The 20,134-nt window shown below is 41.0% G+C and overlaps 1 protein-coding gene across 1 annotated transcript in view; it reads left to right on the top strand.

Moving 5' to 3' along the window:
* Positions 1-20,134, top strand: part of ptprga (protein tyrosine phosphatase receptor type Ga) — a 427,225-nt gene that overhangs the window by 312,724 nt on the left and 94,367 nt on the right. Inside the window, exon 7 of the mRNA XM_079844385.1 lies at positions 12,535-12,692. Coding sequence (XP_079700511.1) covers positions 12,535-12,692 — 158 coding nt within the window. The remainder of the gene's footprint in view (positions 1-12,534; positions 12,693-20,134) is intronic.

Below are 20,134 nucleotides of genomic sequence, written 5' to 3'. Positions count from 1 at the left end.
GGGACCGCGCATTGAGTGCCGCGCGAACATCCCCATTTATCCACGGCTTCTGGTTTGGGTACAGCCGAATTGTTTTGGTCGGAACAACGTCATCTACGCACTTCCTGATGAAACACGTTACGCTATCAGCGTAGACCTCGATGTCGTCAAGCGTAAATGCACAGGGAAAAATCCTTGGAAATGGTCTCCTTGGAAAAAAGAAAGCGCTCTGCATTTAACAGCGCCGGTGAAAAGGCTCCATTTGATTCAGATGTGCAAGTCCTGGTAGTTACAGCGCCCCTCCTCTCTCTCTCTCTCACACCCACTGTAGTGACAGGGTGGCGCTGATAATAAGGGGAAGGCAGCCGTTCCTTCACAATATGTATACTGTATATACACATACACACAGCATATACCTGTCATGTATTATCTACTGTCATTTTGTCTCAAGCTTTGTTGAGAATGGGAGCAATTTTCTACTTGTGTTTTTGATTGGCGATCTCTGTTGTCAGGTGATAGGAATAAAGGTGTGCACTTAGATGAACAAAAGTGGTGCTAGCTAATTCACAAACAAAAAAGTACCAGAAGCTACTGTTTGTCCATCACCACTACTTTTTGGTAAGGGTGGGCTGTTTAATCACTTTCCTTTAGGATCAGTATCGGATGGTACTGTACATTGACAGCATTATTGTAATTTCTCATCACTTTAAGACAGACAAAACAAAACAAAAAAGTATAGGTGTAGATAGGGCTGGGGGGGTTCGGGGGGTTCGAACATGCCACCCCTAACTGCCAAAGGTCCAGAATTGAAGCCCTTTTTTGTAATAAACAAGTGCTCTTTTAAGTAATGACGGCCAATAATTTGAATCCGGACCTCCTGTATTTTTCCGATGTGTAGACTATATATGTTGTGTTCTGTAACCGCTCGTCAACATCAAAACATTTAAGATGACCAATCAAAACAAAGTAGGCGGGCTTTATGTTCACAGAAGCTGCTGAGCGCAGATTCCAGCGTGGCGCTTCAGTAAACACTCATAAAGTGAGAGATGTAAGTAGCTAAACTAAACATTTCATATTTGACAGCTGTTTTAGGAATTAAATGCGATAATTCCTACGAGCAAGAGTGCTATTTTCCAGAGCCTATATCAGCACGATTGCAAAATCGATATTAATTTTATACAACAGTTCAATAAACAACAAGTTGTCATTTTTACAGTGTTGCTGTAAAATTCAAACAAAGTAAAGGTTTCGTTCTCGCATAATTCACAGTTTTTGAACAGCCGGTTAGAACGAATTAGTTGAATGATTCTAGAATCCACTCACGCTGCCAACTATACTGGCAGTTTTGTAGTTTCATAGGACTGGAATAATTAAAATTTTCCCAACATTTCATATTTCTATAATTCAAATATTATATTTAGAACATAAATCTAAAAATCTCATTACTTTATTTAGGCAATTGTAATTACAGTGTAAGTGGATTTTGATAAATGGTAAGATGGATTTTGTTGATATTGATTTAATTTAATTCTATAACAGTGTCACAATTCGTCCTGTGTAAGTGCCCATGAGAACCACCTGAGGGCACTCCACTCCAGACTGTCACTCCATCAAGGACTACATCTCCCATAATCCTTTGCCCGGACTCTTCAACACCCATTGATTACATCCACCTGCACCCCATTACCTAGTTAGCTCACCCTATATAAGCCTGTTCATTCTGTCAATCATTGCTAAGTCTTGTTTAGTGTTTCTACTGCAATTCTGAGCGTTTCCATGGTTTCATGTATCTTGGTCTTTGATTACTTGCCCGTTCCGTGGATTACCCTTTTGCCTTTCTCTCCTGCCTTGTTTGCCCGTTTGGACTGCTTTCCTGTGTATGACCTTTTTGCCTGTACTTTTGACTACGATTGTGGATTACCCTTTTATTAAAAACTGCGTTTGGATCCTCAACCTTCTGACTCAGAGCAGTACGTTACAAACAGCCATAGTGTATCGTGGTAAATAGTGTAATTACTTAAAAAGATGGTCAAGAATATGTAACTTTACTTTATAAGAGGTGTGCCCTAAAAAGTGAGCATGCAATTTTGAGAACACCAAGGAAAGAGCACGTTCTTTTCATCTATTTGGATACTTCAAACACAAATTTGCATTTTAGTGTACCTGTTTATCTACACGTTAGTAACATGCGTTTTGTCCGACTCATAGCGTGCGTTCTCGACGCGTGATTTACCATATAAGCACGCGTTCTTAACGTGATATAAAAACATGCGTCAGAGACGCGCGTTTTCCTTGACCCCAAATCGCACGTTAAGAAAGCGCATTTTTGTGGTAAACCACGCGTCAAGGACGTGCATTTTGCTGTCAAATCGCCGGCGCCTCCGCCAGGCGCGCCCACTCGCGATATTCCATTATTATCCAAAATTCTATTATGGAATCTTATGAGGGCGCCTACTCTAGCCTGTTAGTCCTCTAAAATGTTATTTAATATTGAGGAAATACAGAAATTATTTAGATATGCACAACAGCAGCTACATATAGAAAATACGAAAATATATATATATTTTTTATACCATCGCTTTGGCGCCCCTATGGGCCGCATATAGCGCATACCCACTTTTTGCGCCACTGGTCAGATTGAACCACCAACCTTCCGGTTTGTAGACAACCTACAAGGAGAAAGTGCTTAATTTTTTTTTACATACTTCCCCTTTAAGATTCAACATTTTAACTGTGCTAGGGGCACCAAAAGATAATTTTTATTTTTACAAGATGATTGTACCCCCCAAAAAATGACCTTTTTTTTACCTTATGTAACTTGACCCCCCTAAAAGTCATCGTATAATTTCCCTTAATGTTCCTTCCGTCCGCTTCCAGACATTAAAAGCTCTGGAATGATGAAGACCACCAACTGCTCCCAGCGTGAACTGAACTGTATAATCCGGAGTATTAAGATGAAGCAGCGAGGTCTGTCCATGATTCAGACAGAGTAAATTGACGTCTTTAAAGGTTTCTTAGTTAATATACTCTTGTTCTGCCTGCTTTTCAGTCATCTCAGGAACATCTCTCTATGTGTCCGTGCGAAGTTTAAAGGCACGCCGAGGCTTTGATGGTAATTACCGGCCTGCGATTTGTGCTGCCCACTGAGACAGTCGTAGAAAGTGAGCGAGAGAGAGAGAATGACGAAGTCGTGGTGTAATCCGTGCGGCCGTGGTACTAAAAGCATCGCAGTGCCATTCTGACAAAGAGATCAACTCTAATGCAGTGTAATAATGGCACTCACTTTAAACGGCGCCCACTCAAAAGGGATTTTACCAAGATGGTTCTGCCTCCACCTGCTGCCAGAAGTCGAAGATGATGATGCTAAATCTGATGACAGTGATGAGGTTTACCAAGATGTGATGATGGTGATTAACTCAATTTTTACATATTCTGATATTCTGAGTCATCCACGCGCTTTCAAAAAGCCATGCCATGATGCTAGGATGGTGCCAGGATGAGGATATGCGGTTGCTATGGTGTTTTGTGAGGTTATAAGAGCCCATCCCAGACTCGGGGTCTAAGGATGAGAAATGTAAAATATAATATTGAACGATATTTTAAAATCCGGTTCTTTAACACTTCCATTGATTTATTATTTAGTACGTCCCGGGAATACACATTTAAGAAAAAGAAATAAAATTAAATTACTTGGTAACACTTTCTATGAAGCCAGTGAGTATAATGAATTATAGCCTAATTTCTACTTATTTATAAGTATTACTATTCTATAAATATATTTATTAAAAACTCATTAAGACCTATAATTCATTATAAGAACAGTTATAGTTACATTTAAATTATTTTATAATTATAAGTCATGCATTTGCTTTTTTATTTATTTATAAGTATTCATTTTTCAGTCGTATGGTTCCTTGAATGTATTTATAAAGATGCAGCCTGCTTTGCTATAATATGACTCTTTTAGTAATTCATATTTCTGTCAAATAACTGAATATATTGTTATTAATAGCTGTGTTGTGTTCTTATTAATACTTTTTGTGAGTAATAATAGTTACTAACCTGTATAAATGCATCATTGATAGCTTTAAGTAAAGTGAAAACATTTCCAAATGTAAATGTTAAAAAATCATGAAGATGTTCTCATTATACATTTTAAGTTATTTATTTATAAATGTAGCCAGTGAACATTAATTCCTAATAAAATAATTTTAAAAAACATTTGAAGAAAGCATTTTTAATGTTGCATACTAGCAAAACACTGCAAAGTTATTTTTTAAAGTTAAAGCAATAAGCAATACCATGCATATGGCTAAGGAGATATAGATTTTAATAAATCAAAATACCATTCAAGGAACCATACGACGGACTAAATTACGAGCATTGTAAAAGCAAATGCTTATAACTTATAAGTAATTATAATAAAATAAATGTAACTATAACTGTTCTTATAATGCAGTATAGGTCTTAATGAGTCTTTATACATATATTTATAGAATACCAATACTTATAAATAAGTATAAGTGAGGCTTTGATTCATTATTAGCATGGGCTTCATAGAAAGTGTTACCAAATACTACTGACAAGGCTTATAATGTTTAAATGCAGTCATTTAAATAGGAATCCACTCAATCAACACGCTCCAGCAAACAGGCGGCAGTAGCCTGTGGAAAGAGTGGATTAAAAAGATGAATAAATGTGCCTCTGCCTGACTGCATTGTGCCAAGTGTAAAGTTTGGTGGAGGGGGGATTATGGTGTGGGGTTGTTTCTCAGGGGTTGGGCTTGGCCCCTTAGTTCCAGTGAAAGGAACACTTAATGCTTCAGCATACCAAGACATTTTGGACAATTTCATGCTCCCAACTTTGTGGGAACAGTCTGGGGACGGTCTGCAGATTTCCCTCAACCAGTTTTTGCCACAGGTTCAAGTTGTTCACATCAATTGAAGACAAAGTGTCTTCTATGTGGACCATGCTTCATTCATAACTGCAATATTGATATTTTTGCCCCCAAATGTTCACAAAAATTTAATTAACGTCACTGCACCTTTAGTTGCAAACTGGATGTGCTGAATTTTTGCAGGAATCAGATTACATTGGCAGTGTCTCCTCCAAAAAACTGGACGCCACATTGACTCCATTGTGCTATGATAGAATATGACCCGTTATGATTAGATATGATTGGTTCCAGATCTTGTTTTCGTGTGCTTTCTCGAATTGGCCTAAATGAAGACAAAGATGGCATTAATGGGAAGACTAAATGCAAAAGAACACTAACTTGATGAAATTTATACTTGGTTTAAATAAATAGAACATTACATAGTTGTAAAAATACAAAATACAATTGTATTTGGTCTCTCTTTTTTGTGTAATGCTTATTTAACCAGGAAAATTAAGTGTAACATGGACATAAATTTACATTTGATATACACCACATTGCTAAAAGTATTGGGACACCCCTCCAAATCACTGAATTCAGGTGTTCCATCACTTCCATGGCCACAGGTGAATAAATCAAGCACTAGGCATGCAGACGCTTCTACAAACATGTGTGAAAGAATGGGTCGCTCTCAGGAGCTCAGTGAACTCAAGCGTGCCGTGATAGGTTGACACCTGTGCAATACATTTATTCAGTAGTCATCAACTTTCTGCAGAGTCAATAGCTACAGACCTCCAAACTTCATGTGGCCTTCACATTAGCTCAAGAACAGTGTGTAGAGCTTCAGGGAATGGGTTTCCATGGCCGAGCAGCTCCTCCAAGCCTTACATCACCAAGTGCAATGCAAAGCGTGGGATGCAGTGGGGTAAAGCACGCCGCCACTGGACTCTAGAGAAGTGGAGACGAGTTCCTGGAGTGACCAATCAGGCTTCTATGTCTGCCAATCCGATGGACAAGTCTGGGTTTGGCGGTTGCCAGGAGAACGGGACTTGCCTGACTGCATTGAGCTAAGTGTAAAGTTTGGTGGAGGGGGATTATGGTGTGGGCTTGTTTTTCAGGGGTTGGGCTTGGCCCCTTAGTTCCAGTGAAAAGAACTCATAATGCTTCAGCACACAAAGACATTTTGGACAATTTCATGCTCCAAACTTTGTGGGAACAGTTTCGGGACGGCCCCTTCCTGTCCCATCATGACTGCGCTCCAGTGCACAAAGCGTCGGCCCATAAAGACATGAGCGAGTTTGGTGTGGAGGAACTTGAGTCCTGACCTCAACCCGATAGAACACCTTTGGGATGAATTAGAGCGGAGACTGCGAGCCAGGCCCGACCTCCTAAACACACTTAAACCTTGTGGAAAACCTTCCCAGAAGAGCTGAAGCTGGTGGGCCAACTCCATATTAAACCAGATTAAGAATGGGATGTCATTTAGGTTCATGGGCATGTAAAGGTAGATGTCCCAAAATTTTTAGTAATCGGCCTATAATGTATATAAAACATTTTGCCTCCTCATTTTAGAACACCTCCGCACACCACTGGAATATTCGGCTACTTTTGAATGCCCGTCAATAAAGAAAGACGCTTTTTGTCCCATATTGGTCTAGTTACAGCATCTACACCAAAACCTTGACCCTTTGATTCAAATGATACACTACGAGAGGAGAGCAGACAGAGGCACATTTATTCATCCTTTTAATCCACTCTTTCCACACCAGTCAGGCTACTGCCGCCTGTTTGCTGGAGCGTGTTGATCTTGTTTGCTCAGCAGGGTTAGAGTAGGGGATGGTATGGAGGTGTATGTGTGTGTGTGCTCAGCGGGAAGCGGGACAGAGCTGTGTTCTCTCTTCTTATCCAAGACAGATAGGAGCAGGGGGTCTGCACACATTCAGAGCTGTGTCTCCTCCGCTGTCAGCGCTCAGACGTCTATAATTCCAACCTGCCGATCTTCTGCCACAAGCGCACACTACGCACAGGTAGCTGAACCAAACGATTTGCAGCTCAAATGGCCGTACGTGAATTCTTAAACCTGTTTCTCCCCACTCTGACTACTGAAGATGAAGATTTTGAGCAGTGTCTGGATAGAGTTAAGAGGCGTGCATCCATGTTGAGAAGCACAAGGAAGAATTTTACACGCTGTATTTAAAGCTCTCGGCTGGTGGAAGAGCTGTCTTGTTAAGCGCTCATCCATTAAGGTAATTTCTCTTAATATTTAACCACATGTTAGAAGCGGATATGCCATGCCAACGCTAAGTTACACGACAGCGTGCACTCTGAGAACGGCCCAGTGCGAACATCAGTGCATTTGCCGTTGCTTCAAACTGATTACAATGGAGATGGTGGAGGCGACACATGCGGGCGCGTTATACAGGCCCTCTGGGAACATGTTACTTGCGAATCTTTAATTCATGGATGTAAGCTTTTGTTCTTTCGCCTGACGTTAACATGAGCAGGCTTTAATGAATCTCTCGTGAAGTTCATGCTTCATTTTAACGTCAGCGGCGGGGACAAATGAGGTCTGTATAGAGCTTCGCTCACGTCAGTAGTTTCAGAGTTATTAAAGCTATTACAGAGGATGTATAATGGATAACAAGAAATTCCTTGCTTTTCCAGAGTATGATGATGTACAGTGTAGATCGAGCTCCCTCTCCAGTCCACTCTGGCTATTTATAGAAACGAAGCAACTTGACCAGAAATGTTCACATTTATGACATAGGAAAAGCCAGAAGGACACAGTGTAAAGCTTCTTGGCTCATGAATATTATTGGGCAATATAACACTCAAAGGCAGGAACCGCGGTCACTCTTATATACCAAATTGTTGCACTGTTTACCAAAAATGATGTCTGTGATGACATCACAATAAGCACAGTAACATACTCACCTAAAGGATTATTAGGAACACCTGTTCAATTTCTCATTAATGCAATTATCTAATCAACCAATCACACAGCAGTTGCTTCAATGCATTTAGGGGTGTGGTCCTGGTCAAGACAATCTCCTGAACTCCAAACTGAATGTCAGAATGGGAAAGAAAGGTGATTTAAGCAATTTTGAGCGTGGCATGGTTGTTGGTGCCAGACGGCCCGGTCTGAGTATTTCACAATCTTACTGGGATTTTCACGCACAAACATTTCTAGGGTTTACCAAGAATGGTATGAAAAGGGAAAAACATCCAGTATGCGGCAGTCCTGTGGGCGAAAATGCCTTGTTGATGCTAGAGGAGAATGGGCCGACTGATTCAAGCTGATAGAAGAGCAACTTTAACTGAAATAAGCACTCGTTACAACCGAGGTATGCAGCAAAGCATTTGTGAAGCCCCAACACACACAACCTTGAGGCGGATGGGCTACAACAGCAGAAGACCCCACCGGGTACCACTCATCTCCACTACAAATAGGAAAAAGAGGCTACAATTTGCACAAGCTCACCAAAATTGGACAGTTGAAGACTGGAAAAATGTTGCCTGGTCTGATGAGTCTCGATTTCTGTTGAGACATTCAGATGGTAGAGTCCGAATTTGCCGTAAAAAGAATGAGAACATGGATCCATCATGCCTTGTTACCACTGTGCAGGCTGGTGGTGGTGGTTTAATGGTGTGGGGGATGTTTTCTTGGCACACTTTAGGCCTCTTAGTGCCAATTGGGCATCGTTTAAATGCCACGGCCTACCTGAGCATTGTTTCTGACCATGTCCATCCCTTTATGACCACCATGTTCCCATCCTCTGATGGCTACTTCCAGCAGGATAATGCACCATGTCACAAAGCTCCAATCATTTCAAATTGGTTTCTTGAACATGACAATGAGTTCACTGGACTAAAATGTCCCCCACAGTCACCAGATCTCAACCCAATAGAGCATCTTTTGTGCATGTGGTGCATCATGTGGTGGAACGGGAGCTTCGTGCCCTGGATGTGCATCCCACAAATCTCCATCAACTGCAAGATGCTATCCTATCAATATGGGCCAACATTTCTAAAGAATGCTTTCAGCACCTTGTTGAATCAATGCCACGTAGAATTAAGGCAGTTCTGAAGGCGAAAGGGGGTCAAACACAGTATTAGTATGCTGTTCCTAATAATCCTTTAGGTGAGTGTATGACCACCCACACTGACATTTACATTCACATTAAGGTCTATTTAGTATTCAATAACTTGGCCTGCCCTTATGAATCTCATTGTAAATTGCATCTTGGTGCAATTTGATAGTTTTCACACATGAAGAGTAAAGCCAATCATTGAACATTACAGTTTCAAAGGGACAGTAACAAAATCAGTTTTTGCTCTGATGGTCACAGAGAGGGCACACAATGGGCATGTAGAACTAAATTTGGTGCAAGAAACCTTGACTAATAGTACAAGTGCACTTGCAATGCTGCAAAAGTGCTACAAAAAAAAGTATTTTTGCTAAAGTTTTGTTACTCTACCAAAAAGTGCAAATTCTTTCATCATGCCATCCCGGAAGGATAACGTTTTCTTTTCCACGTTTAAGGATGTCACAGCTTTCAGACGCTCTCATAGCTGCGTGCGCTCGTGGCTGTTTAGCTCCGCCCACACGAAACGCCTCCAGCTGCTCGTTTTTTTTCCGGAAAGACATGGTACAGCGTATCTTACTTTTATAAATATTAAAAAACTAAAGACTTTTCGGAGATATGAAGGATGCAATACTACTCTATAGGTACTCAAGATTGACGTGAGATTGACATGAGTGTTTTAATGCTTCAGCACACCAAGACATTTTGGACAATTTCATGCTCCAAACTTTGTGGGAACAGTTTGGGGACGGCCCCTTCCTGTCCCAACATGATGCCATCCCAGAAGTGTGTGACTTTCTTTCTTCGGATGAACACACATGAAGATTATGGAAAAATATTCCAGAATATTGATCTTCCTAATAGCACATACAGTACAGTCATCATTAAAGTAATAAAAAAGTGGAGATGGAGGTCCAGAGGGTTAAATGGCTCTGCAGTGAGTAGCCTCTCGCATTTTTTGGTCCCCTTGAGGAAAACAGCTTATACGTCTATATAAATTATAAATATACGTTTTTTTGAAAAGGGTTAGGGTTAGATCGAATATACAGTTTGTACAGTATAAAAATCATTACGTCTATGGAATGTCTTCATAAAACATGAGTGTTTGTGTGTGTGTGTGTGTGTGTGGTAAAATGTATTTTAATAATTTAATATTTTCTTTGTGTTTTCTATATGCATAAAGCATAATATTTTATTTATGCGAATTCAAGCGAGATTATACATAAACTCAACCCTCTCGTGAACACACATACAACAGTTGTCCGAAAATGATGCTTTATGGTAAACATTTAACTTTTTTTTTTTTAACACACAGCTATTGTTTACCTTCAAAATACATTGATTCAGTCACTGGGGTTGTATGGATTACCGTCATGATGACAGTATGTGCTTTTTGGAACGTCAGCATACAGTATGGGCTCCAATTCACTGGCATTATATGGTCTCAAAGAGATGGATTATTTTTCTAAATATCTTTGTTTGTGTTCATCTGAAGAAGGGAAGATGTATACATCTTGGATGGTAAATGATAAGAGAGCACCCCTTTAAAGTAAACATAAAACAGCATTCACAATGACAGGGCTTGATTTCATCCAATAGAAATTGTGGCTTAAAAGTAGCCCAAAATATCAACATTTCCTCGCTCCTGTACTGGCTCTGCACATTCTCCTAGTGCGAGGCAGCTGATGTAACCTCATGACGGGCGTTTCGGCGGCGGGACTGCGTGTGGCGGAGGGAGTCCATGGCGTGCTGGGTCTAGACACGGATGTGTGACTGGAGTGTTTGCCCTGTGGCTGTGTGTGCGTGTGACAGAAAAGCGCTCTGTGGCATCCATTACCATGCCACTGAGGCACAGCAAAAGCTTCTCTCTCTCTAGTTCTACATTCCCAGTCCAACCTTCAGGGGATTACCATTCATTCAACCTTAACTTCAATATACACACAACACAGGGCATGTTACCCTTCCAATTTACACACTAGCCACCCAGCTGCATATAAATGAGCGCATGCTTCGGTTTATTTTGCTCTCTCTCTCGGTGAGTGATAATGAGACGGCTATCAGATTGCAGTATCTTTAAACCCCGCTGTGATTGGTAGTGGCGTTGTGCTTTGCGAGTTCATGTTTGTCCCTTCGCGCCACACCAGTCGTCAAGTATTGTTCGCTCAACCGAGCATCACTTCTCTGGGGTGCATAAATCAAAACAGTGAAATGAGGTCTATGTTTCTCTACAGAATGTATTATAAGTACATTAATTCAGTCTTCCAGGGATGTTTTGAAGTCTCCGTTTACCTGACTGATTGTCAATACAGAATCCTCACACAAGCGGCCCAACGGCGGGACAGACGGTGTCAACGCTGCATTTTTTGAGGGTTGGACTCTTCAGGCTGTACTGTTATCAAAAGTGCAGAATTCCTGCAAAAATATTTCCAAATCGAATGCCGTTTGCATGCTAAGCTCCTTTGAGCAGGTTTCCCAATGGTAGTTTTTGGAATATGGGTCAGTGGGCTGGCGAGATACTTTATTCTTTGTGCGTCATCCTCTTTTCACATCAAACCAATCAGCTTTCTTCTTGATTTCAGGCACAATGTTTGTGCATTTGAAAAACAAGCACAAGAAACACTCAAGTTGAAAGCCGTTCTGGTTTTATCATGTCGCCAGGCCAACCATATGTTGGGCAGGCATTGTTGGATGGAACTGATAAGCGTTTCAATCAGAGGAGGATTATGGGTAGAAATCTGCAGATTGTGTCCTCTCGAGGATTGAGTGGCTTTAAAGCGCTAAACGCACAACTCATCCACAGCTTGAACATTTAGTCTGGACCATGTCCCTTTTTGGAATAACAACAGACACAACAAGTAGAGGAAAACAATTCCAGGACAAAACAGAGATTAATCTCAAAGTTGCAGCTGCTCCATTTCGCTGTGTAAAAATAATAAAATTAAGTTTCATCACCAGAGTTTTATACTTTCTGAAGAAAATTTAAGGCTGATTATTGGATTCCATTTTGTACTCCCTCTAAAAGACTGTGGGAAAAGCATATAAAAAAGTTTATTTATTATCAAAATTGTCATCTTTTGCCAATAGTATTTGCTTTTGTTTGCAAATATATTTGTTTTAAATATATATTTCTCAAATTATTTTTCACCATTGCAGAAAGTTACGGACCACTACCGTCTTTGATTTGGAAATGTACTCCCACGCCGCAAGGAAACTGATCGGGTCATGCTGCTCTCCCATGGGAACCCAATGCAGACCTCTACTATGCTGATTAATGTTGATGTTAATGCATCTGCTGCCATATGCTATCGCTTGTTTCTGCTTCTTCTTTTCCTGTGTTTTGATCTGGAGATTCTGTACTCTTTCAGAAGATGCGTAATACTGTATAACAGTGAAAACACATTTTCACACAACGGAAAATTCCGTCATAAATAATGGAAAAATCTGTCAATGGCGGGGACAGAGTTGGAGAAGAATCAGAACCCTGTTCAAAATCCTAACAATATAAGCATCAGTACTAATTACGTGGCCTTTATGCAACCACTACTAACCACTAAAATCCTTAAGTTCTCAACATGTTCTTTGTTGTTGTTACAGAAAAAGAGACATTTCTAGAGCCTTTCGTGCTCCGAGACCTGTTGCCGTCTTCACTTGGGAGCTACTACCGCTACATCGGCTCGCTGACCACCCCGCCCTGCAGCAAAGTGGTGGAGTGGATCGTCTTCAGTCGGCCTGTGTTCCTCTCCTACAAACAGGTGAGTCTTTATGCCACACGTATGAAGGTGTTTTGAAGTTATTCATGCTTGTTGATAGCCTGACAAGCCAGACTCACATCAAGATGTTGGGTCTGGAAACTCACCATTGGCAGGGCTCAATCCGAGGGGCGGGATAAACGGTTGTCTTTCTAATTCCCTCTGTGTGCAATTGGATAGCGCTACAACCAACCAGAGCAACGAAGTAGGTGAAGCAGAGCTAACTTTAGTTGATAGACTTTCAACGTTTCCGGTAGGCAAAACTTCGAACACATCTTCTTTTCTTAATAATGACTTCAGTGCCGTTCTTGGCTTTATTTTGATAGTCCACTTTAGACATTCTACTAACTATAAGTAACATTGCAACTACATGTCAACTAACTGTCATTAGAGTATTCGTAGACTGTCTGATTAATATTTACTAAAACTTTATTTTGTTGGTCCCCCAACAGACATTCTACTGAGTATAAGTAACTTGGCAACTACAATTCAACTTATTCTACTAACCCGAACCCTAACACCTAACCATAACCTACCAGACTACTGACAGTCAACTAATACTCTAATGACAGTTAGTTGACATGTAGTTGCAAAATTACTTATAGTTAGTAGAATGTTTAAAGTGGAATATCGAAATAAAGTGTAACCCCGTTCTTTGTTCTTTTCTCAAAGAAAAGCTTAACTCCAAGTCTTCCAGAATCGCAGTCAAAGCCGATTCGAAAGACCGCTGTTCGTCAGCTTCTTTGTTTACGAGTAGCACGCAGAACCTTCGCAACTCTGCTGTGACGTTAAGCCCGCCCACCGACTCTACACACGCTGTGATTGGCCTGACCAAAGTTTTGTTTTTCCAGCTCTCAGGTCTACCAAGAGTTGCTAGACTACACTCGCAGGAAAATAAATGTTCTGCCGCTAGGGTGCGTCTAGATTTCTAGGCTAGCTTGTTGAGGGTTTTAAAATAAACATTTATTTTAAAGGGCACCTATTATGCCCCTTTTTACAAGATGTAATATGAGCCTCAGGTGTCCCCAGAGTGTGTCTGTGAAGTTTCAGATCAAAATTCCTTACAGATCATTTAATATACCATTTAGAAAAATAAGCTGTTTTGTGTGTGTCTCCTTTAAATGCAAATGAGCTGCTGCTCCCCGTCCCAGAGGGCGGAGCCTTCACAGCTCGTGAAAACGCGAATGAAAACCGAAACATGATACATCTGCTTGGCTTTCATTATCATCTCTATCACTGGCACGCTCACGTGACATAGCAGTTCTTCATCATCATAAAATATTATTATCTGCATGTGTTTTAAAGCCATATCACTCTCAACCTACAGTCTATCTATGCTCTCGACTTGAGTACACACAGGATGTTGGCGCGTCCGTGAGTAGGCTATTAAACTAGACTAGTTCTCTTTCATGTGTTATTGCGAATAAACTGTCAAATGCACTCAAGGTTATGTCAGAAACACACAAAGCTCACATGAAAACAGTTGGTTATGTCTGTGCACGTATGCAGCAAGTAAATCCCGTGTGTGTATCAGATCTGTTAAAAGCAGTGTAATATACAGTACCTACTGCTATATATGCTGTTAATATGAATTAAACAACAAGAGAAAAACAGAAAATCCCTCACTGTTCTCGACTGAATGAAATTTCGTATCTTTATGAAGAACACATTTCTTACTTGAATGCTCTGGTGAGGAGATAAACATGGCCGACTGTGTACAGCTCTCTGAGGGCGGGGTCTTTGCTAATACGCTAGTGTCCATCAGCACTCGTGGGCGGGGCCTGTACAATGTGACGTCACTTTACCCAGAATCTGCAAACGGCTTGTTCTGAGACACTGCTTATGATTTATGGGGATTTTAAAAAAAGGAGTGGGTGGATTTTTACCAGTATAGGGTGGCTGTGTACACACACTGCCAACACACATTTATGTTCAAACACCATGTAAAAGTGAATTGTGCAAAACAGGTGCCCTTTAAGACAAATGCCAAATTATTCCAAACAAGATTGGGAGCTTATTATGCATCTTTATTCAAAGCAAAGCTCAAAGTGACAATTCCCATAATACAGAGCTGCTGACCCAGTTGAGAAGTCTGAGAAAATTAAAACTGTTTTTAGACAGAGCTCATAAAAACACTGGGGGGTTTTTTGGACAAGAGCTAAACAGTATGAGAAATAAAAGAATACTCTAGTGAGTATAATACCCATTATTGTTCGAAAGGACCTTAAAAGACCTCAGACTTCCACCACACTGCCTCGTGCCTCTCCATTAGTATGTACACTTTCGCACATACATCCTGTCCTCCCTCTCAGCAATGCTCTGATTGATACAAATACTCTCAAACTGAGATTTTACACTGTAATAGAACAAACCCAACCACCAAAAATGGGGCATCTTCATGCTAACAGGCTGCATGAAGAGCTACGTGAAGGTCAGATGAGTTTACACCAAAGTTGAGAGGAAAGGGTCTAGCTTTTAGAGCAGAACTCATCAGGGTGGACACTGAGGGGTGGTCTGGTCTCACAGAGAGAGACGTGATAAGCGGGGACTAAAGTTTATAATGTACAGGCAGAGAACACAGTGACTGTTTATAAAGGTTGTTCTCCGTCAGAAACCAATCCCTCTCTTGCCTCTCTGCGGCTTCTGATCTCACCGCGTGATGCTTTGCTCTCACATATAAAAGATCAAAAGACATCTGTATAAAACTCACCCGGCCGGCCATGTAAGATTCCATGTTATTTCAAAGTCATTTCAAGATTTATAACCCATATGGTGTAAGACTGTAACGATCAAATCAATATTTTAAAAAGAAATAGGCAGAGAACGCATATTTAATTTCACAGTCAAAAACGGGACCGTGATGGACAGAAGCACCAACTCTCTGCTTTCAATCATACGTAACACCATTATTGTCTAAATTTAATATATGGGTTTATGAATTATTTACAGATTATTCCGTTCTGCTCGTGTATCTTGAATGGGGCTTGATATGCCATTACCTGATTGTTGAACGTTCAGCCGACGCAATACTGAAAATACTGGAAAACAGAATTTTGTCTGGATCATGTTGTATGCGAGATTTTTTCAAATGGTTCTGAATGGAGGAATATAACCTTTTTTATGTAATTCTTCCAGTGAATACATTTTTCCAGTGTTTGTTGACATGCTAGAAACAACCAAACTGTCCGCAGTGTGCTAGAGCACACAGGGCCTGAGATATACACTTTCAAAAATGAATTTATAGCCATAAAAATAAAAAAGCACCTTTTTTGTTTGTCTGTTTTTGTACATTTTATATGTTTATTTTATCACACACAACATATACTATAATATTTATCACTTTCAGCAGTGTGTTAAGTAATTTCAGGGTTTTCTGTAAAATGACATAGGGATATTGCATTTATACCAATGTACACCGAAAAAAAAAATCAGGTCTCCAATTGAACATTTTCTAGTGACCGATCACATCCAAATTTTTTAGTTGGCCAAATTGAATTTTTGTGAATTAATTTGTATCAATTCACAGAAATTAAATTTGGCCAACTGAAAAATTTGATCGGTCATTAGAAAATGTTCAATTGGAGACCTGATTTTTTTTTACAGTGTATATGGGTACGAGGTCATATTTCTCCATTCAGATCCATGTGTATAATGTTGCGTTCACACCGGACACGAATGACGTGAATAAATCGCACTATTCGCGCAAAGTTGGATGCTTGAAATTTGCTTCATTCGCGAGTGACATGCACTTCACAACAGACGTGAATTTGCGTCATGGGAGGGTCTTCTGCCAGGCGGTTCGTCTCGTTGAGAAATGGCTGACATGGGCTGTGTTTACACGTCTTTTTTGTTAAAATGCTACTGTTAATGTCTGACAAAACATACTTTTTCAGGCGCTAATGTTGTTTAAAGCTCAAATCTGTGGTTTATTTATAAAAAGAGTGCTTATTTGAACATTTTATCTGGCGTTCTCGGAGTTGTGAGCTCCAGCGGATCAGCGGCGCTCCGCGCTTGTTAACCCCGGCGAGAGCAGCCTTTCCTGGGCTAGTCCTTCAGTCATTTGCCGCTGGCTCTGATGTCTCTGTGGTGTCTCGAGCTATAATTCGTCTTGTGTAGATGTAACAGGCGATCTTTGGTCTCATGGATCTATAATTTGTTCCCTGGCAAATCGTTTAGGCTGAGGGCAAAGTGAAGTTTCGTTACTTTTTTATTTTTAGGCTATAACTTTACGTTACCGTTGTAGCCTACTAGCACTGACTTTGACTTCGTTATTACAGCTGAGATAACATATACTTAAATGTTTAACACTTTTAGCAGTGTTTTATGTAACTTCAAAGGGTTTCCTGTAAAAATACACCAAAGTTTTGTATTTAGAGACCACTGTACACTCACACAGGTTCTAAATGGCACCAAAAATGGTTCTTGGCTCGTAATCATAGGGGAACCTTTTTTAGTGCTGTATAGCACCAATTTTGGTGCTTCAGTGGTTCTTCAGCGGTTCTTCAGAGGTGCTATATAGCACCTTAGTCAAAGAACCGGTGAAGAACCTCTGAAAAACCACTGAAGAACCACTGAAGCACCAAAATTGGTGCTATACAGCACTAAAAAAGGTTCCCCTATGATTACGAGCCAAGAACCATTTTTGGTGCCATATAGAACCTTTTTTTTTTTAGAGTGTATGTGGGTTTGGGAAGCTTTTCAATCTGGGGAGGCCAAATCCAGGTGGAAATGGTCCCAGAGTAATTTAGTGTAAATAAGCTACTTTGTGTAAAACAAATGCCAAAGTGATGCATATCTCCAGAAAGTAGAGACTCTTCTAAGCTTTCAAATGGAGATGAGGTCAGAGCTCCTCCACAGACATCTAACATTTAAAGTATAAACTTGATGTCATTCCGGATCCTGTACAGGTTCTTTCTTTGAGTTTAAAGGTCCCATGGCATGAAATTTTCATTTTATGAGGTATTTCAACATTAATATGAGTTCCCCTAGCCTGAATATTGTCCCCAAGTGGATAGAAATGTTGATCGGTGTAAAACCGAGTTCTGGCTGTCTCTATCTGCCTTTGAGAAAATGACAGGCCAGACGAGCCAATCCTGAAGTCTCCTGGTTTGACGTCCAAGCAGGAACGGTTTCCTCCCTTTCCTCCACCCAGAGAATCTGGCACGCCCATGCAAACGCTCAAGAGATCATTGCTTGTGAACGAGTGAACGCTGGCAGTTTCTCAGTATTTGGATGTACAAATGAAAACAGAAGTCTTTTTTCAGTTCCTTCTGATCTGTGATCAGTGATTTTTTTATGTGTAGCTAATTATTTATTATTCGTGCACACGCAGCGGCTTCTCTCTCCCGACAGAACGGTGTTTTCGTGTTTTCTATCTTGTGAGTCAGTGTTTTTGTACGTCCTCGTCGTGTCTATCTGTTCTTAAATGTGCATACAGTCGGGAGTTTCTGCTCAACATCGGCAGAGCCACATCTTTAGAGATAAACATCACACACGCCGAAGCTCGGCCTTCAACATCCCTGACCCCCAGTACTGCATCTGGCCCACAGCGGAGGCACCAAACTCGGCGCGAGATTAAGCAGAAGGAGGGTAAGCGTGAGGGTATCCGGCTAGGCTAGCCAGCTATCCCCACAATAAACTGGATTACATTCGATTACTGCTGTTGTGTCTTTGTTTGCGCTGTGTACTCAATGCGCGTCACTGGCGCTTTTCATATGATTGGAACATATCTAGAAATAATGCTTTAATCAACACTTACTAACTCGTTCATCTCGCTGTAATGGTACATTGCATGTGTTACAAAGTTGGTAGAATAATGATGAAGACGGACTCGGTGTGACTGGGACTCGTGTTTATTCAGAACTCTCAGATACAAACACAATAAACTCGCGCTGACAGACAGCGCTCTCACAACTCAGTAGTTACTATAAATAACTTTGTTAGCAATCGCTCCGTCTCCATGATGTCCGGTTCGCGAACGAATCATTCTTTTGAATCGGTTCTTTTTAGTGAACCGAGCCAGTTCACCAAATCGGACTGAATCGTTCTAAACGGTTCGCGTCTCGAGTCAGCGCTGATCCATAATTTACTAAAGTTACTAACTTTCTGACATGAGTGACAGCCCCTCCGACTAGAAATAAACGAATAACCTGAAGTATATTCTAGTAACTACAACAGTTCACCCTGAACTGAGTCATGCTGAGAGAACTGATGTGAAGTGAACTCAGGTCCATCCGTCTCTCTGGCAGCAGCTCGTGCGTCGTAGACCTCGTTAAACCACGCCCCCTCCGCTCATTTCAAATGCGTGATGTCAGCCAATCACAACAGTGGGCGTTTTAACTGAAGTCTCACAGCAGACACGCCTCTTGAAACAGGGCACTCAGCCACAGGGCAAACAGCAGTATAGAAAAAATGCCTTTTATTTTTAAATTATGACATTTTATGATGTAAAAATCATACTAACAATATAAGTACACCTCAGGAAACACTATAAAATAATAGAAAAATGCCATGCCATGGGACCTTTAAGAAGTTAAACCATTTACGATGCGTCATGAAGGCATTTACATGACTTTACAAATTGTCAGATCATTGCGTATAATCACCGTACAATCTGCTCAGTCATAGCCCAGGTTTTGTCAGATGTGTGAGTCACCATCAGTATCCAAATGTTCCGAGCCCGTCAGAGCAAAACTGCAGGAAGTGACACGTGTACGGGTCACAGCTCACCGAGCGTTTAACAGGAAGACACAGTCCCTTCCTTAGAGCTGTAAACGCTGCCCACAGAAGCTTTCTGCTCTCATTTGACACCTCTTCAAGTTCTTTTGTTCCCTTTCTTCTCTGGGTGATTTTGTTTAAAAGGAAACACTGCTGAGGCAGATATAAGTGAGTCTATGGAGGAAGACAGTTGTCCTTCACTCCCCATTTTTCTCGCTCCTTTGTTCTTCATCAAAGCAGGAAGTAGGTCAGGGATACTGACAGACAGAGCTCTGGGGCGCTTTAAGAGCCGATCGATGCGCAGCCAGTCTACCGCATTTGCAACATCTGGAGCATAGGTGGACATCACACCCAGGCACATCTTGCCATTTGCCCCGAGAATGCCCTGTTGCTGTGGTTAGGCATAAGGGATTACTCAACCATCAGACTCCAACATGTCTTTTGAGCAGTGACGCACACACACAGATGTGTGACCCAGAACGGCCTTGTTGCTGTGATTTCCCACCAGGGATTACTTAACCTTCATACCCATGATGCAGTCATTTCAAACACACACACACACACACACACACACAAACACATCTGTCCCGGATTACTAGAGCGCTAAGTATTGTACACAATAAGAGACGTGCTTTTGTAGCTGATGCCCAATCCTGGTAAGCTGTTTAGAAGCAAGGTTTTGGCGTACGAGGGATTAATAGATGAGGATTGTGATCAGGAGATTATTC

The sequence above is a fragment of the Gobio gobio genome (assembly GCF_949357685.1).
Source record: "Gobio gobio genome assembly, chromosome: 19".
NCBI classification, from domain to species: Eukaryota; Metazoa; Chordata; class Actinopteri; order Cypriniformes; family Gobionidae; genus Gobio; species Gobio gobio.
This window is presented reverse-complemented; position numbering and strand designations above follow the sequence as displayed.